This window comes from Thunnus albacares, chromosome 21 (genome assembly GCF_914725855.1).
Source record: "Thunnus albacares chromosome 21, fThuAlb1.1, whole genome shotgun sequence".
In the NCBI taxonomy this organism is placed as follows: Eukaryota; Metazoa; Chordata; class Actinopteri; order Scombriformes; family Scombridae; genus Thunnus; species Thunnus albacares.
This window is the reverse complement of record NC_058126.1, coordinates 4,365,235-4,383,935: the sequence shown is the minus strand read 5'-3', so window position 1 is coordinate 4,383,935 and position 18,701 is coordinate 4,365,235. Positions and strand designations below refer to the sequence as shown.

The 18,701-nt window shown below is 37.7% G+C and overlaps 2 protein-coding genes across 7 annotated transcripts in view; one reads left to right on the top strand and one right to left on the bottom strand.

The window, feature by feature from the left end:
- Nucleotides 1–4,095: 4,095 nt before the first annotated feature.
- LOC122972656 (GTPase IMAP family member 7-like) lies at nucleotides 4,096–9,933 on the bottom strand. The gene is made up of 4 exons (XM_044339906.1): nucleotides 9,816–9,933; nucleotides 7,883–7,936; nucleotides 6,021–6,122; nucleotides 4,096–5,576 (listed from the first exon to the last, which is right to left on the bottom strand). The coding sequence occupies exons 1-4, from the start codon at nucleotides 9,835–9,837 to the stop codon at nucleotides 4,816–4,818; spliced, it is 939 nt and encodes a 312-aa protein (XP_044195841.1). The 5' UTR covers nucleotides 9,838–9,933; the 3' UTR covers nucleotides 4,096–4,815.
- Nucleotides 9,934–10,116: 183 nt separating this feature from the next.
- LOC122972654 (GTPase IMAP family member 8-like) overlaps nucleotides 10,117–18,701 on the top strand; it is a 41,712-nt gene continuing 33,127 nt past the window's right edge. The window contains exons 1-4 of one of the 6 annotated variants that reach the window (XR_006399802.1): nucleotides 10,117–10,254; nucleotides 11,898–12,503; nucleotides 12,631–13,155; nucleotides 13,267–14,072. Coding sequence is in view for 4 of the 6 variants with exons in the window: in XM_044339901.1 (XP_044195836.1) it covers nucleotides 10,209–10,254; nucleotides 11,898–12,503; nucleotides 12,631–13,155; nucleotides 13,267–13,964 (1,875 nt within the window). In the remaining 2 variants the exon portion in view is untranslated. Of the gene's footprint in view, nucleotides 10,255–11,244; nucleotides 12,504–12,630; nucleotides 13,156–13,266; nucleotides 14,647–18,701 lie in introns of those variants that run through there. The other 5 variants (XR_006399803.1, XM_044339902.1, XM_044339901.1 and 2 more) reach the window with 5 other exon arrangements.

The following is an 18,701-nucleotide window of genomic DNA, read 5'->3' as shown; positions in this document are numbered from 1 at the left end:
ATAAGTAGAGGAGATAAAGCCAGTTTACTGTCTTCTTGTTTACGTTTCATCCACCTGTTTTATACACATTGTGAATTTGCCCATAAAACTTGCAAGAAGCTGCTTTGGTAGCCGTGTTGTTTAAATATCCCCTCCAGACATGTTTTAAGATGAATATAAAATACTCTACTTTGAGTAATAATTCTGTGTCCAATATGATATGATGTTCAATTATCTCGTTAAAATCATTATAATGACATCTCCTCCACCAGGAATGTCTTTGCCGTTGCAGTAAAAGTTGAACCTGGTTCAATAGATGACTCTGCAGTGTTTTGCTCTCTGTCAGCACACTGCCGCCATTCAAATGACTGGGAGAGCTCTGTTTTTAAATGCAAAACTAATCTCTGTCTGAACGCAGCTTTAATTGACAGAAATTTAAAAAATCTGAAAGGCTACAAAATCTTTAAGGTTGACAGAGTTGGAAAAGTTGGAAAATCGATAAAAAAGAAGATGTGACAATATCTGAAACAGTAGAAATGAGTTACAGAAGAGTATCTGCCATTGTTGTAATGATTTAATGATGGTTTGGTCATTTTATAAATATTTTAAGACAGAATACTTCAAACAAGAAAGCAATCAATAGAGGCTTTTTAAATATTTCCTTCCTTGTTTGTTACAGGTTCTTATATTTGGAGCGCCACGTCACTTTAAAATGTTGAAACGTTACTTTTGACCTTGAAAAAAGTATGTTCCACTAAATCTGCGAAGGTATATTTTTAATATAAGATGTAGGAGGGTATTAGGACCAATAAAAACTATGAAACATTACTATTGCAATTTCTCCTGGGTTGGGCCCTTTTTTGAGTTATATTGACTGGACTATAAAGGCTCTTTAACATTTCCCTTGTTTGTTACATTTTCTTATATTTAGAGCACCTGGATTGCTTTCTTGTTTGAAGTTTTCTGTTTCTTTTTTCCCTGTTTTCCAAGAGCACCCGACACATTTTTTTTAATCTACGTTGGATGTTTTTTTAAAACAGCAGTTTGAAGTAAACACACACTAATTCTCCTTTTTTCTTTTTTCCAACTGTTCACAAGTTATACTTTTATTTCCGTTTGTTCTTTGGTCTCAATCTGTCAAAAGTGAAAGAAGATGCCTTTAACTTTTGTTGATAACACCAAAGCTGCCTTGAATACATTCATATCTTGTTCATTCATGTTTGACAATCAGCCTGTATCTCAAAGTCCAGTTTTCATTGTAGTTTCCAGGTTTGTTCACTGTAGTGACTGAAACTACTAGTCAGTGAGTGAACCTGGTAACAGCTGCTGCAGCTGCAGAGGATGGACTGTGGTTTACTGTCTGTGTAGATTATTTATGTTTTTGTACTGTGTAGCAGTGAACAGGTCATTATGATTTCCATGTTTCTTTTTTTTTACATTTCATTTAATGGGAGAGATCATGTTGTTGGTGTCAAATCTCCACATGTGATTGTGTTTGATGGCTGTAACTGTTCTGATTTTGAGTTTGAAAACCTTTATGTGTGCTGAAAATGTTGAGCGACAAACTGTGTTATCAGTCAGCTCAGATAATTATGAGGTTTTTACACAAGAAGACTGATATAACTTTTACTCTGTACATTTTTTTGTAAGATGTCATAATAAAGGTACAATGAATTAATGCAGGATGTATCAGTGCTCATTAACAAAGAATCAAATCATTAAGACTTTATGTGATTAGTTAACACTTAATAGTTTGTCAGTTAATGAATGTAAATTCACCGATACTTCTACTTAGTTACTAGCTAACTGTATATAAAGTAGTGTAAACTAGCTCCACCTCCAGCAGCTACAACAGTAACATGCTGCTCTAACACTGATGCTTCACTATTAATAATCTAATGATGTCATATATAATAATATATCAGTCAGAGGGACCAAACCACTACTTTTACTGCAATACTTTAACTACATCAAGCTCATAATACTTATGTACTTTTACTGTAGTAGGATTTTTCATGCAGGACTTTGACTTGTAAGTATTTTTACACTGATGGATTAGCACTTTTACTTAAGTAAAAGTTCTGAGTACTTCTTCCATCACTGTGTACCACCAATTAGCTGAATTCCAGTTACAGTAAAGAGCTTTTTATACTCAATGAAGCTGCTTTTTTTTGTCAAACTGGTTGTTGGATGCAAACATCAACATGTGGCTGCATGACCCAATGACCTTAATGGTCATCACCTTTACAAGTTGGCAACACTAGACAGATGTATTGTATCAGGCTTTCATTTTATATCCACAATAACTGATGTTATAAAAACTGTTGGTTAATGGATGAAGTAACTGTAAGTGTAAAGTACATAAGGACTGAAGAATACTTCCTGCAATAATTCATGCATGAAATCATCATGACTCATGTGTTAATCAGTACTTAAGTATATGATTTGTACCTCTATTATAAAATGTTACCTATTTTTTTATGAATGCATTTTAGTTTCAGTTTTAACTTTTTGTCTGAAAATAAATCCATTTTGGGTATTGTTTATATTGTCTGTTATTATGTCCTGATATGCTATTCTATGTCAGTAGGTGGCAGTAATTAGCCATGAATCCTCTGAGGACGTCCCAACACATAGATCATTTCATCAGCTCTACAGTGGACTGAGGAAATCAAACCCAAGAAGGTTCATACTGTATATGCTCAGACTCTAGTGCAGCCCTGACTGGTCTCAAACTTACCATGATATTCTTTGTGAAATATTGCAATCTTTATGTAGAATTATTAATATTAAGAACAGTTGTAATGGGTACCAGCTCCTGTAGGCGTTTGAGGAAATGAAACAGTGAGTCAACTTGCCAAACATTGACTAAAAACAAACCAAGTAGTGTTGGCGGAAGATAAATGTTTGATTTGGTACAAAATGAAGAGGTTATGGGAAGGAAGGAATTTGTGTCAGATCCAGCTAGAAGTGTGAAGGTCACTGTGGAAATGTAAAAGATACTTTGATTATTAGGATTAGACTGAGAAACTAAACTACATTCATCTCTACACCTCATTGGGAAGCATCTAAATGGAAACTGTGAGGTCTGCAATCAAACAGAGATCAAGTGATTTTGCTTTATCTCTTATATGCAAATGAAAGACTGTTATTAAGAAAAAAACTGGAATGTAAAGGAATTAAACATTTAAAACAATCTTCACACTGTAGGTTATAATGTGAAATGTAGAACTGTTATTGGTTATGTTTGATATTTTTACAGCTGATGACTGAACAGGAGTAAAGCAGATTATATTCTGTGAGAGACAGAAACATGTAATAATGTTGAAAGACATATTACATATCATCATTATTTCATATGAACAATTGAAATTAAACCAACTGGTGCTGAAAAGGAACAACATGCTGCATTGACTCATCACTGTTTACAACTATTTCCAGCATGTGTTCCAGTCTAGCCTGTTATTCAGTGATCATACACGGGACCCGTAACAACTGCACCAGTAAATACAAAATTCTACAAAAGGAAAATATGTGTTTGTGTTTGCAAACCTAAAACATAATGTACGGTTTTATGTTCAGTGAGATCTGACTGACACTCAACAGGCCATCTAATATTAATTAATTTGCAAAGATTTCTAAAATCCTGCTTTCACTTTGTCATTATGGGGTACTGATTGTAGATTATGAGGTAAAAAAAATGAATTTAAAATGATTTTAGCATAAGACTGCAACATAACAAAATGTGAATAATTGAAGGGGTCTGAATACTTTCTGAATGCACTTTACATATAAACTAACTAACTTTGTTGCTTGATCCTCTAATCAATAAATGTTTTTTCTATCAGAAAAAGAGGACAGAAGAGAAAAAATGCATAAATCTGTTTTCAGTTTTTGGACTTTTTCTCTAATCTTTGACTTTTGGTGAAATATTGGATCATTTGAACATTTATTGAAATGAAACCATGTGAGAAGTTTAGAAGGAAAAATCACTATTTGGTGGAGCTGTTAACAAAAAGAGTGGGGGGAAAACGCACATCAAGAAAACTTTTACAGGTGCTGGATCAGAAAACAAACTGAAGGCCAAAATCAGCACAGCTCAATCAAGCACATAAATCCTTCAAAGAATCAATTATTATTAATAATACATAAAATAAATGATACAGAAATTAAATAGAGCCTCAACAGCAGTTAACATGACTCTGATAAGTCTGACCATTTTCTCTATGTTAACATTACATCCTTCACTGACACAGTGAAACTAACGTGAGTAACAGTGAGCTCCACGGTTAAATAACATGTAACATTAATTGATCAGTGGGAAGTTTAACTTTTCCCTGTACGGCCCCTGTGAGAGGCGGCTCAGGGAGACCATGGCAGGTGGAGGCTATTTAAACATATGTTGGTAGTTGTTCTATATGGCCGGAATTCTGGAATATTAACGGACATATTGGCCATTAGGTGGAAGATACATCCTACAGATGCATTCATTTTTTGTTTTTCAGTTGATTTATATTTAAAGTTCAAGAAAACCACTGTTAAAAAGACAAGTTCTTTTTAAAAAGTTCAATAAATGCATGATGTTTCTAAAGTCAATGAGTAATCATGATCCCGATACTGACAAAAATAATCGTGATTATGATTTCTGCCATAATCAAGCAGCCCTACCCCTCTATACTAAGAAAACACATTAAAAAAGAAAATAGATAAGCCAAATGCTGATTCAGCCCCATGGTGATGGTTCAGTCTGACAAATAAAGTCCCGAACAAACAGAATGAAGATTAAAGGAAGATATTAGTAATAAAGCTGCAGGAAAGTACTGCGTCTCCAGCAGTTCAGTTCACCCTCAAGGTCTCATGAAACTTTTTCTTAATTTCATCAAAGCCGTCAGCTGTCTGCTCGACAACATGATGGACTAAGCTCCTTAAAGTGTGATAGTAGCGATTCAGTTCCTTCAGCTCAGACTGCAGTCGTTTCTGCATTTGTGGATGCTCCCGTTGAGCTTCACTCGACATCTTCCCGTACTTTCTCTTCACAACTTCTATGTCCTCCTGATGTTTGATCGAGTTGAACTCTCTGAGTTCTTTCTCCCTCTGATCCAACATCTTCTCCCTCTTCTGGTAGTCGGGGTTGGAGTAAAACTTATCTCCGTTGGTAAATTTCATCTTCTCCACTTTCTCCAGCAGATCCAGGACCTGACCACGATCGTTGCATTTGTTGTTGTTGAAGACGTGATATCTGTTCTCCACCTTCTTCAGGACCTCCTCCAGCTCACCTCGCACCCCCTTCAGCATCTGTTCAAAGTCTGACTTGACCTTATCTCCATGGGTGAAGAGGATGATGGTGTATCTCCAGAAATCCGCCCCAAAGATCTCCTCCACCTTCCTAACAGCGACTCCATCTTTGTCTTTAAAAACCCCCGCCTGGATGACCAGCAGGATGGCGTGGGGCCCCGGGGCCGACATGTTGATGCATTTGTAGATCTCTCTCGTCACTGCATCATCAGCCTGCAAGGTGTCAAAGATGCCGGGAGTGTCGACCACAGAAACCTCTCTGTCAAAGACTTTATCTTTCGCTTTGCTGCATTCACTGGTCACTGAGGAGAGAAACATATTTTACTCACCAACAGCGTCACCATGACGACACTCAGAGTCTCATCTTAATCATCTTTCATTCACTGTACATGCAGAGGTTTCCCTTCATGTTCTGTCTGAACACTTCATTCCTCTTTTCCTTCACTTACTCGGACAAAAATGGCACAAAAACATTTGTTGACAACCTTTTCTGTTGTCTTCACTCTAGCGCCTGACTCTCATTTAGTTTTAGTCATTGATAAAATGTTTTTATAGGTTTTTAGTCCAATTTGAGTGATTTCTGTTGGCTGAAGTCAATAAACAAACATTCTAGTCTTTAGTTACCATGGTTACAGGTCTGTGTGTGTGTGTGTGTGTGTGTGTGTGTGTGTGTGTGTGTGTGTGTGTGTGTGTGTGTGTGTGTGTGTGTGTGTGTGTGTGTGTGTGTGTGTGTGTGTGTGTGTTACCTGAGGCCTGACTGACAGCAGCTCTGAAGGCATCTCTTCCCAGTATGTTGTTTCCACTGGAGCTCTTTCCTGCTCCAGTCTTCCCAACAAGAACCAGCCTGACTGCAACAAGAGACACAGATCAGTGATATCATCAGACTTCTTTATCCAAACCTGCCGCCTTTGTTACTCACCACTGGCGGGCAAACAAATACTACAAAAATGCCCCCACAGTATGATAAAATGCCCTGTAAGATACCCTTACAATGGAGTAAACTAGCAGTTATGGTATAAATTAATGTATCCTTTATGTAGACCATTAGGAAAACAAAGCAACCTTAAAACATTTTGTGGTTGTTATAGCTGACATTAGTCTATTCAGTTGATTTTGATACAGTACTACTCACTGGTTTGCTCAGTCACACCCAATTTAGACTGTTTGGGTCAGTGGTCTAAGCTGTAGCCTTGATCCTACAACAATTTGTGAGGTCGGTCACATAGCAAGGCTTTTTTTCAATTTAAACAAGTTCATGGATTCAATTTTTATTAAAGAGACTTTACTGATGTATATAGATTGTATTTGCAAAATTGGTTTTAGATGTTGGCCTGTCCAAAGCTCTATACAATATGCTAGATGGATTGTAAAAAGCTAGGTAGATACCTTCTTAGCCATATCTATACTAAATATTTAGTACAAACTGTAAATCAACCTTGTGGTGTAATAAAATCTGTACACAAATCAGAGTATATTTTATTCAAAATGCATTTACAACACAGTCACCGGATCTCAACCCAACTGAACACCTATGGGAGATGTTGGACTGACATGTTAGACAGCATTCTCCACCACCATCATCAAAACACCAAATGAGGGATCAACTATTTGAAGAATGGTGTTCATCCCTGCAGTAGAGTTCAGAGACTGTAGAATCAATGCCAAGGTGCACTGAAGCTGTTCTGGTGGCATATGGTGGCCTAAAACCTTACTAGGACATTTTATGTTGGTTTTTCCTACAATTTGTCACCTGTCTGTATCTATCTATCTATCTATCTATCTATCTATCTATCTATCTATCTATCTATCTATATCTATATATATCTCTATCTATATCTATATATCTATCTATCTATCTATCTATCTATTTCTCTCTATATATACAGTACTGTGCAAAAGTTTTAGGCACTAAAAGTAAAGTGAGAATGCTTACAAAAATATTGCTATAAATTGTTTTAATTCATCAATGAACTTCTTACAAAGTTCAGTAAACAGCAGAAACCTAAATTAAATCAATATTTGCTGTGAGCAGCTTTGCCTTTAAAACAGCAGCAGTTCTCCTTAGCTCACTTGAACACAGTTTTTCATGGTAACTTGCAGGTAGGTTGTTGTAACCATCCTGGAGAAAAAATGTTGCTCTGTGGATTTATTATTTAGGCCGTCTCAGGTGCTTCTTCATGTAATTCCAGATTGACTCCATGATGTTGAGATCAGGGCTCTGTGGGGTCCGAACCATACCATCTGTTGCAGGACTCATCATTCTTCTTGTTGCTGAAAATAGTTCTTTATGACTCGAGCTGTATGCTTGGGGTCATTGTCATGTCATGAATAAATTATATATATATATATATATATATATATATATATATATATATATATATATATATATATATATATATATATATATATATATGTGTGTGTGTGTGTGTGTGTGTGTGTGTGTGTGTGTGTATATATATATATGTGTGTGTGTATATATATATATATATATATGTGTGTGTGTGTATATATATATAATATGTGTTTAGTCTGATACGAACAGAGAGATGTGCAAAAACTGCACGATGGACGTTTAGTTTCTGATTTACTGAAGTTAACTGTAACTCACAGTTCATAGGTTTGTCCATACTGCCGGTGCTGCCTCTTCTGGTCTTTGCCTCCACTGTTCAGACAGACAGGTGAGAGAAAGACAGACAGTTGAGGTGTTTTATTCATACTTATTAATGATCAGTGCTTGTCTTTAGTGTTTGGTCACCTTATTTAAACAGATTTAGTTTGTTAGTTTCTGGTTTGTTTTGTGTGAAGCATGTTTACTGGAGTAGAGAGGCAGCAGGAGTATTTTCTTTAATAATTAACTAGAGCTGCAACTCATGATTATTTCCGTCACTGATTAATTAATCTAACTTATTAATCATTTTATCTATAAAATGTCTGCTGATATCATCAAATGTGTTGTTTTGTCAATTTACAATTGCATGATTCGGATCCAGGACATTAGAAAAATTGAGAATACATGTATAAAAAAATACAATAATGGCCTGGATAAAAGTCACAAAAAAAGGATATCCAAAAGGATCTAATATTTATCAGAGATATTTTTATGGACAGGGAATTTAAACTGTAAAATCCAGAATAGAATTTAAAATCTTTCTCTTCACCTACAAAGCTCTTCATGGTCAGGCACCATCATATCTTAAAGAGCTCATAGTACCCTATTACCCCACTAGAACACTGCGCTCCCAGCATGCAGGCTTACTGGTGGTTCCTAGAGTCTCAGCCCTAGTTATGCTGCTATGGGCCTAGACTGCTGGGGGACTTCCCATGATGCACTGAGCTCCTCTCTCCTCCTCCTCCTCTCCATCTGTATGTATTCAAGTAGATTTAATGCATGTTGCTAACTTGACTTCTTCGCAGGAGTCTTTGTGCTCTCTTGTCTCATAGGAAACCCGGACATCGGGGGCTGCTGTGATGATGGCATGGTCCTGTGGGTGTCTTGTCTTGACACTTTCTCCTACTGTCAATGCTATTATTATTACTAGTCATATCTCTATTATTATTATTATTATCATTGTTATTGTTATTATTGTTGTTACTATGCTTCTCTGTGTCTCTCCCCCTCCCTCTTTCTCTCTCTCTCAACCCAACCAGTTGAGGCAGATGGCCGCCCACCTAGAGCCTGGTTCTTATTGAAGTTTCTTCCCGTTAAAGGGGAGTTTTTCCTGGCTGCTGTCACCAAGTGCTGCTCATGGGGGAATGTTGGGTCTCTAATAATTAATAAGTGGCACAAAAATAACTAATAAGTGCCCTGAGATAACTTCTGTTATCATTTGGTGCTATATAAATAAAACTGACTTGACTTGAAAGGACCCAAATAATAAGATCTATAAAATGGAGATAATAAAGTTATTATGAATCTAGCTAAACTATTTGACGTGAGATGGAAGAGGACACATAAAACAAATATTATACATAAAATTTTTTTAAAAATGTATAGCTTAAGATACTCCCTGAGCAAACCCACTTTTTTATTATTTCATTACTTTAATTTCTTAATCAAATGTATGAATACTACTATTGTTGCCACTTTTTTCTCCCCTTAGTCCTTTTTTTCTCTCTTTCTTATTCAGGATGTTGGGATCTTGGGGTGGAGCATGGTTATTGTAAAGCTGTTTGATCCTTTTTTTTCCTTTTTAAGAATTAACTATTGTGAAGGATCACAATTGACAAATAAAGAGTATACAGAAGAAATCAGTTTTATCATGTTTAGTTTAACCATTGTAACATCAGCAGTTGTGAGTGGAAGTTAAAAAAAAAAACAAAAACTGCGTCACACATTTATCACGTTGAAAACAAGACTTCCACACAGAAAACCAACTAACAGTCATCAGTCATGTAGAATACAAATATAGAGATACATTTTAAAGTTTCCCCACAGTTTGCACGAAGGTTTTAACACAGGGCGCGCTCTCAAACACGAGGACAGACAGGTGCAAAAACATGTAAAATGTAAAAAAAATAAATAAAAAAAAAAAAAGACTTACTGGGTGTTTCACTGTCTGCCATCTCTGCAGCTGGTTATTTCTCCTCTTCAGTCAACTGGTGGCTCACTGCTGCTTCCTGTCTATACCTTCAAAATAGCAGCAGCCCAACACGTTCTGTCTCTGAGGTTTAGTCCACATTGACTGCTTCATGAATTCATTCATTTACCACTAAGGAAACACAGAGACAGACACACACACACAGAGAGAGAGAGAGAGACAGGTATGTGTTAGTTTTCTTCGGTGTGCGCTTTTAAGAAAACTCCTGTGCTGTTATTTTGAAGCAGATGACTTATTTCCGGTATGAGCTCCTCTTTGGAAGCGCTTCTCCTCGGGAACTCGACATAAACCGAAGTATAAAAAGAAAACAGAAATAAGGAGTTTAAACTCAGAATAATGGAGTGCAGTCCTGTGAGCCTCCCTTGGCTACTCGCCTACCCAGGTGAGTCCAGCTGTCATTACACTCCGATATACTGGATATACTCTCCATATTTATTCATATTGACAACACAACTGTGCAAACCCCGTGATGTAACGTAGAGACAGGACGACTTTTTAGTGAGATCATCAGTCTCCACCACATTAGTTGTGCATTACAGAATGAAGCTTGACTGATGGTAATATTATTATCCGACGATCTGTTATGGCGATGCGTTTTAAGCTAGACTGGATATGTATTGCAGATATCTGAAATTCTTCCTAGTCAAAATAAACATTTCAGATATCCACAATCACATTCTTCCTAGGACAAATGACGTCGCTCATGTGTATTGGGCTTTGAATTTCAGATATCCACAATTACACTTTTGCAGCAGATGTCTTACTAGTCATAACTGAAGTCAGCATTTGCTGTTGGTGAGAAAAGAAAACGCCCGCTGGTGTGGTCACTAGTTAACTCAGAGATGATTTCTGGCTTGACCACAGTAGGGCGTGTGTGTGTGTGTGTGTGTGTGTGTGTGTGTGTGTGTGTGTGTGTGTGTGTGTGTGTGTGTGTGTGACATGACTGAGTGACGAACTCAGCTCAAACCGTCAAAGTAGGCAGTGCGGATCAAAGATTAATCAAGATTCTGTTACTGCATTGCCTTTTTCTCGCCTCAAATGTTTTCAGAAACATATTTTAATGTAATGTTAGCTGTAAAATGAGATTGTGCTATAGACTGTAAAAAATATGGACGTAGTCACTGTGATGTCACCCACTGGCTTTTAAACTGCCATTTTGAGGCCTCAAATTTAGCGATTTGACCATTGCCATCTTGGATTTGATCGTCGCCATGTTTGATTTTTGGACCCAGAAGTCACAATATTTGGACATTTGGGTGGAGCTGTCCATACCACTAGCTGCTAGCTTGATTAGCATGGTGCATTTACAATCTATGGTTAAAAGTGATAACATTAATGTTAATGCTAATTACTAACTTGGCTTCTTCCTCAGAGTTTCTGTGCTTTCTCGTCTCGCTGGTGTCTCTGCCTCCAGAGCAGTGGCGTCTGGATCTGTGGCTGAGGACTGCTTGCTTGATGCCCACTGCTACCGCTATTATAATTAGTCATATTTTTTCTATTATTTTTCTATTATTATAATTGTTGTTGTTATTATGCTTCTCTGTGTCTCTCTCTCCACTCGCCCCCCCACCCCCCCCCCCCTTTCTTTCTTAACCCAACCGGTCAATGCAGATGGCCGTCCATTAAGAGCCCCTCCTCCAGTTTTTCCTTTCCGCTGTCACCCAAGTGCTGCTCATGGGGGAATGTTGGGTCTCTGTAAATTAAAGAGTATGGTCTAGACCTGCTTGATGTGAAAAGTGCCCTGAGATGACTTCTTTAATGACTTCTTCTTTAATAAGAAGTACTGCAAATACCAAAAAGTTAACCAACGTTGTTGTTAAATGAATAATGGATACTTTAAAGTAGTCATTGAGCATGTGCCAGAGGGTGGTTGTGTATTTGTAACACATGATGAAAAAAAAACTGGTTTGTAATACAAAAAAACCACAGTCATCAGTGTCTTATTAATATTCATAATTTGGTGCACAACATTGCAATACAACCATAACCAATAACACAAATAACCCAAATTCTCCCTTTTTCATGAACAACTACATCTACTCACAGAAATGGATCCAGATCCAGATCCAGATCTCACCATCGTCCTGCTGGGAGACTCGGGAGTGGGTAAAAGTGCTTCAGGAAACAGCATTTTAGGACGAACAGCGTTTGTGTCAGAGTTGTCCTTTAATCCGGTAACGGAACAGATCTGTGAGCAGACAGGAAGGGTGCTTGGGAAAAAGATCACAGTCATCGACACTCCGGGAATATTAGACTCAGAAGTGGAGATCAGGACCAAGTGTCAGGACGTCCTGCAGTCAGGCAGACCTCATCTGTTCCTGGTGGTGCTCAGAGTCAGCCGGTTCACTGAGGAGGAGGAGAGGGCTTTGGAGGCAGCTGTCAGAGTCTTGGGTGATCAGGGGTTAAAAAACAGTTTCCTGCTCTTCACAGGTGGAGACACTTTAAACACATCTCTGGAGGAATATATCTTTCAATTTAAAACAAGTGCACTGAAAGAGTGGGTTCACAGGTTTGGAGAAAGATTTCATCTTTTCAACAATGAAACCGACGACCGGCAACAAGTCAAAGAGCTGCTGCAGAAATCAGAGGAGCTGAGAGGCTGCAAGGAACTTCCAGGATTCAATCTGCCAGGTACATCACAACTGTCTGTCTGTCTCTCTGTCTGTGTTCATTATATTCATAGATCACAGAATGATTCACAGAATGTCACGACTTTATTCACCATTCAGCTGTTCTCTGATGTTCAAACATGATTCAGGAGTCTCCATCACCCTGCTGGGAAACTCAGGAGTCGGGAAAAGTTCGACAGGAAACAGCATCTTAGGACGAGAAGCGTTTGAGTCGAAGCCTTCCCTCAAACCGGTGACGACACAGATCTGCGAGCAGACTGGAAGTCTGCTTTGGAAAGAAATCTCAGTGATCGACACTCCAGGAATATTATGTGCCGGTGCTGAAGAGAAGATTAAGGCCTTCTGTCGGGATGTCCTGCCGTCCTCCAGACCTAAACTGTTCCTGGTGCTGCTCAGAGTCGGCCGCTTTACTAAAGATGACCAGAGGGCTGTGGAGGCGGCTGTTAGGGTTGTCGGGGATCGGCACTTTGAAACCTGTTACCTGCTCTTCACGGGCGGAGATGCTTTGAAGAACGTCACACTGGAGGAATTTATTTATGAAGATAGTGAAGGTCCTCTTCCAGACCTGGTCCGAAGGTTTTCAGAGAGGTATCACGTATTCAACAACGAAGATGGAGGACAGGAACAAGTCAGAGATCTGCTGCTGAAGTCAGGTAAGCTTCAGATCATACATCACATCATACATCATACATACATCACATGTTATAGTTATATGACTATATATCTACAGTTATACAAACTCTGTTTGTGTTGTTTTCTTTCAGCTGATCGTCTCAGGAAGTCTGTCCAGCTGGTGAACCGAAGGATCGTTCTGATTGGACCGTCAGGAGCCGGGAAGAGTTCATCAGGAAATACTATCCTGGGCTCAGATCAGTTTACATCAGACTGTAGCTTTGAGCTGGACAGTGAAGAGAGAGTCTGTAAGTCAGTAGCAGTGGAGGGTCACTGGGTCACTGTGGTGGAAACTCCTGGACTTAAAGTCAGAGATCCTAACCTGCTGTTTGAAGAGATCATGAGGATGATGATGGAAAACTATTTTGTGGTGATTGTGGTGAGAATCGGCAGGATGTCCAGAGAGGACTCAGTCCTGATCAGAATACTGTCAGAAAGTATTATCAGACGGTTTTCAGATAACAAGATGGTTCTGTTCACTCATGGAGACGAGCTGAGAGGCCGGTCCATCAATCAGCTGATCCAGTCCAGCAGCATTGTGTCTCAGTTGGTGTCCAGCTGTAGAGGTAGATACTGTGTGTTCAACAACATGGAGACAGGAAACAGGCTGCAGGTCAGAAAGTTCATGAACATCATCGATGAGATGGTTGTACCTAACAGAAGAATGTCCGGGATCATTGATAGACGCTTTTTCCTTCATCATTTAGATTTTCCACACATCCGTTCTGACCTGCATCGAGCTATTAGACATCTTAATGAAGCTTATGAAGGGCTTGAAAGACGATTATAGATCACGGTGACAGAGGTTCAGTAACAGCAGCTGAAAACACCAACCTGAAGCATCATCATCATCGTCATCATCATCAGAGCTTCATGGACAGAGATAAAGAGCAGGTCAGTATTGATCCCAGAAATAACTGATCAGCAGTTATCAGTCCGTATGAGGCTGCAGCTCATGTTTCACTGACAGACTCCTTCTGCATACATGTTACCGTGGTTACATAACTATCCTGCATATGTACACAGGCAGATCATTTATAACAGTGGTAGGCAAACAGCGGCCTGTGGGCCACATCGGGCCCTTTCAGCTAAAATATGTGTCCTACTGCTAAAAATCCAAACCGTGACATCATGTTCGATAAATCAGCTATAGGTAAAATAAATCCATCAGTGACAATGTTTAAATTTATTACATTTGTTGAAACAGTTGAAATAAAGTCAGTGAATGCTGTTGAAATGAGATTCTAACACACATCTGAACATCTACTCACCTCATCTACTCTCTAACCTTGAAGCCTTTTCAACTGCAAATCACCAAATGGATTATTACCGATCAGACTGAGGTAACAAACATCTGTCACATCTGTTTGATCTGTATATATGTATCTTTAGCTGCTGCCTGCCGTGTTTCTTCAGATTGAAGCTGAATAAATATATTAAAATGTAACTGTAAATAAAAAGTTTTTAGTGAGTAACTGAAGTGTGTTGTTATTCAGATTTCAAAAGTTACAGTTTCAATCATGTACATATGTTTTTATTGATATATATAGATGAACTTCACTGTTTCATATTATTAGTATTTTAAATTCACATCCATATTGCTGTGGATTTAAATATCTACATGTGGTAACATTTTTGGACATTTTACAGAGAGGGTGCATTAAAGGATTTAAGTTGGTTGAGTTGTAGTTTCATATAGTCACCATCCTAAAATAATGGCCTAAGTTATTTTTTGACAAAAATGGGTTTTTTTGCCTTAATCATCTACTCATGATGCTGACCACCTCTGGTTAAATCGCCTACATCCTCAGTTGAACAGATCATGCGATTCTACCCCTGTAGTATAATGGCCTATGTCAAGAGTGTGACTAAATTGTCATATTGCGTAATTATTTTGTCTTTTTATTCAGTCTTTTTAGTCAGCATTTTAGTCAGCAAAATAGCTAAGTCCATGGAGCTAGCATTTAGCAAAGAGTGGAAAGGCTCCAGAATCTGTGGCTGTTACAAGTGATTACAAGGCTTTCTGTTAACCCTTTTCTGCCTTTTAAATAATATACAGTTTTTGTCTCATTTTTTCCACATTACATGATCTAATTAAGAAAGATTTAAATACCATATTGTAATCTAACAGTTAGAAATTATGTGTATAACTAAAAAATTACAAAGGATCCTCTTTACTTTTGTGTTTTATTTAATGAAAATCTCACTTGAACATAATATTAGCAATCATAACATCATTTGACTGGTATTATAGTAGCCTGTTGTGCAGTGTCTAGAGGCAACTTGTGCACCCCTAAGGGTGCATGCACACCATGATGATTTTTTTGTGTTTATGTCCCGTTAACACCACCATCCATCATCTTCCGCTCTGGGTGCAGGATTACCCAGAGTTCATAGCACCCTCACAGCCTTGATGTGACGACAGCGAACATGTCACAGTACGTCTGACTGAAGTCCAGAGGTGGACTTTGTATGATATGGTATGATATTGTATGGTATTTATTTATCAGGACAGTGTACAGTTTTTAACCAGAGTTAGCTCAAAGCTAATTTACATCTGCAGACCCCCACAATCAACAACATACAACAGCACAACAACAAACAGTACAAAGCAAAAAACACACAGAACACATTATACAAAATACAAAATACAAAGCTACACACAATAGCAAATCCCATACACCCACAATGTCAACTAGAAATTAATAATGTAAATGTCAAATTAAAAGAAAGATTACCTGCACTAATGAGAAGACCATAGATGAAATTTAAATTCAGTGGTTACAGAGCTGAGTGGTTTTTAGTAGATTTTTTAATTTTGTTTTGAATGTATTGATGGAACTGCAGCTCCTCATATCATCAGGTAGGACATTCCACTGAGTTGTGGCTTTCACAAATCAACACAAATAATAAATGTCAGCCTTTTATCAATATTTATGAGAAATACGGTACTAAAAATTGAATACAATACACATAATTTAAAAAGTTATGTGTGTTAACTTGGAATGACAGGAAAAAAGTATTGAACACGCTAACTGAAATGTAGTTAATACTTGGTGGAGAAGCCTTTGTTTACAATGACAGATTCAAGACGCTTCCTGTACGAAGAAGCTAATCTCTCACAGTGTTAAGGGAGGATTTTGGCCCATTCTTCTAAGCAGACAGTCTTCAAATGTTGAAGATCACCACTCGTGAATCTCATTTTTGCACAGGACACTTGTGGATTTTGTCCCCCATCACTTACATTGTACGTCCATTACAAAGGGGATCTTTTTATAGCCAGTATGAACAGAAGGAATGATTACAGCAAGGAAAATCTCTTTCAGTGCTCATATGGGCACCTGACACACTTGAAAAATTGTGAACCTGTCCTTTAAGATAAAAGGTAAAGAAAATTAAAGCCTGATCACATGGTCATAGCCTGGATGCATGGGCACAGATGTGGGTATGGACAGTGGGGACATGTCCCTATGTAACAATATCAAGGTGTTGCTGAATTGTCCCTACCAATATTTTTTACCGATCTCAAATTATCTCTCCGTTTTAACTCCACATAATGTTAACGGTGAGATCTATGCGGAGTTGCCTTGGGTTAGTTGGGTTATTTTGATAAAGAGTGAAAGAGTGGGATATCCATATAATCAATCCAAACATTTATCTTCTTTGAAGTAAGTGGGAGAAATATATACTATTTAATGCCATCCCTTCTCTTTTCCATGAGTGGATCAGAAGCAGAAGCACATGTCATTAACATATGAACATTATTTATAAGGTAAATTAACCACAGCATGTCCAACTGATTTTTTTTGTTTTTTGTCTTTTTATAAGCTTGAATGAATTTTTTATGTTTGTTCCCCTTTTTCCCCAAAACTGTACAGAAAAAATGATATCAAATTTTTATGGTTTTACTCAGAGTTAGTGTGCACAGGATTTCATTTAAATTTTCAGCAAACCTCTAAAGGAAGAGGTTTTTATCAAACATCAAATATGAGGACAATATGTTGACTCATAGGTGACTTTCTCTTTAATTTTTTGCAGAACATTACAGCAGCATACAGTGGTGGAAGACGTAGATCCCTTACTCAAGTAAAAGTACTAATACATCAATGTTAAAATGGTCCCGCATGAAAAATCCCACTTGAGTAAAAGTACATAAGTATTAGCAGCAAAATGTAGTTAAAGTACAAACTACAAAATAAAAACAACCTAATTCCAAAAATAGAAACATGATACCAACACATTCTTACTGATTTGGTTGCAGTAGAACATTATATTCATGTTTCCATCAAAGGTTTGTGTAATATATTAGCTATGACAATTTTTTGACCTTATGATTAAAAACTAGCTAAAGCTGATGTCACTTTCCCCACCTCATGTATTGCATGGTCATCTTCCTGTATGATGATTGCCCTGCCCATCTATGTGATGGCACACCAATGAGGGCATGCAATTTTAATTATTTGTGGTTTCACAGCTAGGGCTCAGCAAAAAAAAGGTTTTTATTTTCTCTCATCAGATGATGAGTCCCATTTGACCCTATGTCCCAATCAGCCTTAATTGGTCCTTCTTCAAATCTTATTAACAGCAATAACTTCCAACATGACCACCAGCACACTTATTAGAGAGCCTGAGTTTATTGATTTAGACCATAAAGACTTGTTGAAAAAAATGATTGACTAAGTATTGCTAGAGAGAAGTTGAGATTTTTGGATCGGGGGGTCAGTTAGAGCATCTAGCAGCCACCGGTGGCACTTTAAAGTACATCCGCATTGGCTTCAATTTCAAGCTGTGATTGTTGCCATTTGGTCTTAACTCATGCATGTATACATAAATTACCATTACAATACATATTCATACACTTAATGTACCAGTTTGAACACATTCAGGATCCTGTTTGGAATAAGACCAGTTGGGACCTCACTCACCTGTTTTGACAAGAGTCAACATCCACAGAATGACCACAACCAGCAGAAACACGATGCACTTGACCCCAGTAATACTCCTGAAAAACTTCACATGTCAGTGCAGCCTACAAGTAAACAGCCTGCAGCACTGTACTGGAAAGAAAAGAAGAGAGATTTGAGAGTGGGTATGACAGTTACAGGCTATGTGGTCCAACTGACTTTTACTGCTTCCTGCAATTAAGATCAGCATAATGTTGAAACTTGCCTGAAAGGACCTTTGTCGGGACAAGCAACCTGAACAGACTGGCTGTGTCAGGCAACCTCTTTTATATAACTCTTATTACCTGTTTAATTTAGCAGTAATTTTTAACAAAGGTTTTGATTTTTTGATTTGTCACCCCTTGTAAAGCAAAACATGTTTGTAGTACAAGTACTGTAATTAAGTACAGTTTTGAGTTACTTTACTTTAGTATTTTCATTTTATACCACTTGTACTTTTTACTCCACTACATTTATTTAACTGCTAAAGTCACTTTTCAGATTAAGATTCTACACAGATGATAATATAACAAGTTTATGAAATTCAACTCATTGTTAAAGATTAAACCAGCAGTTTCCAACCT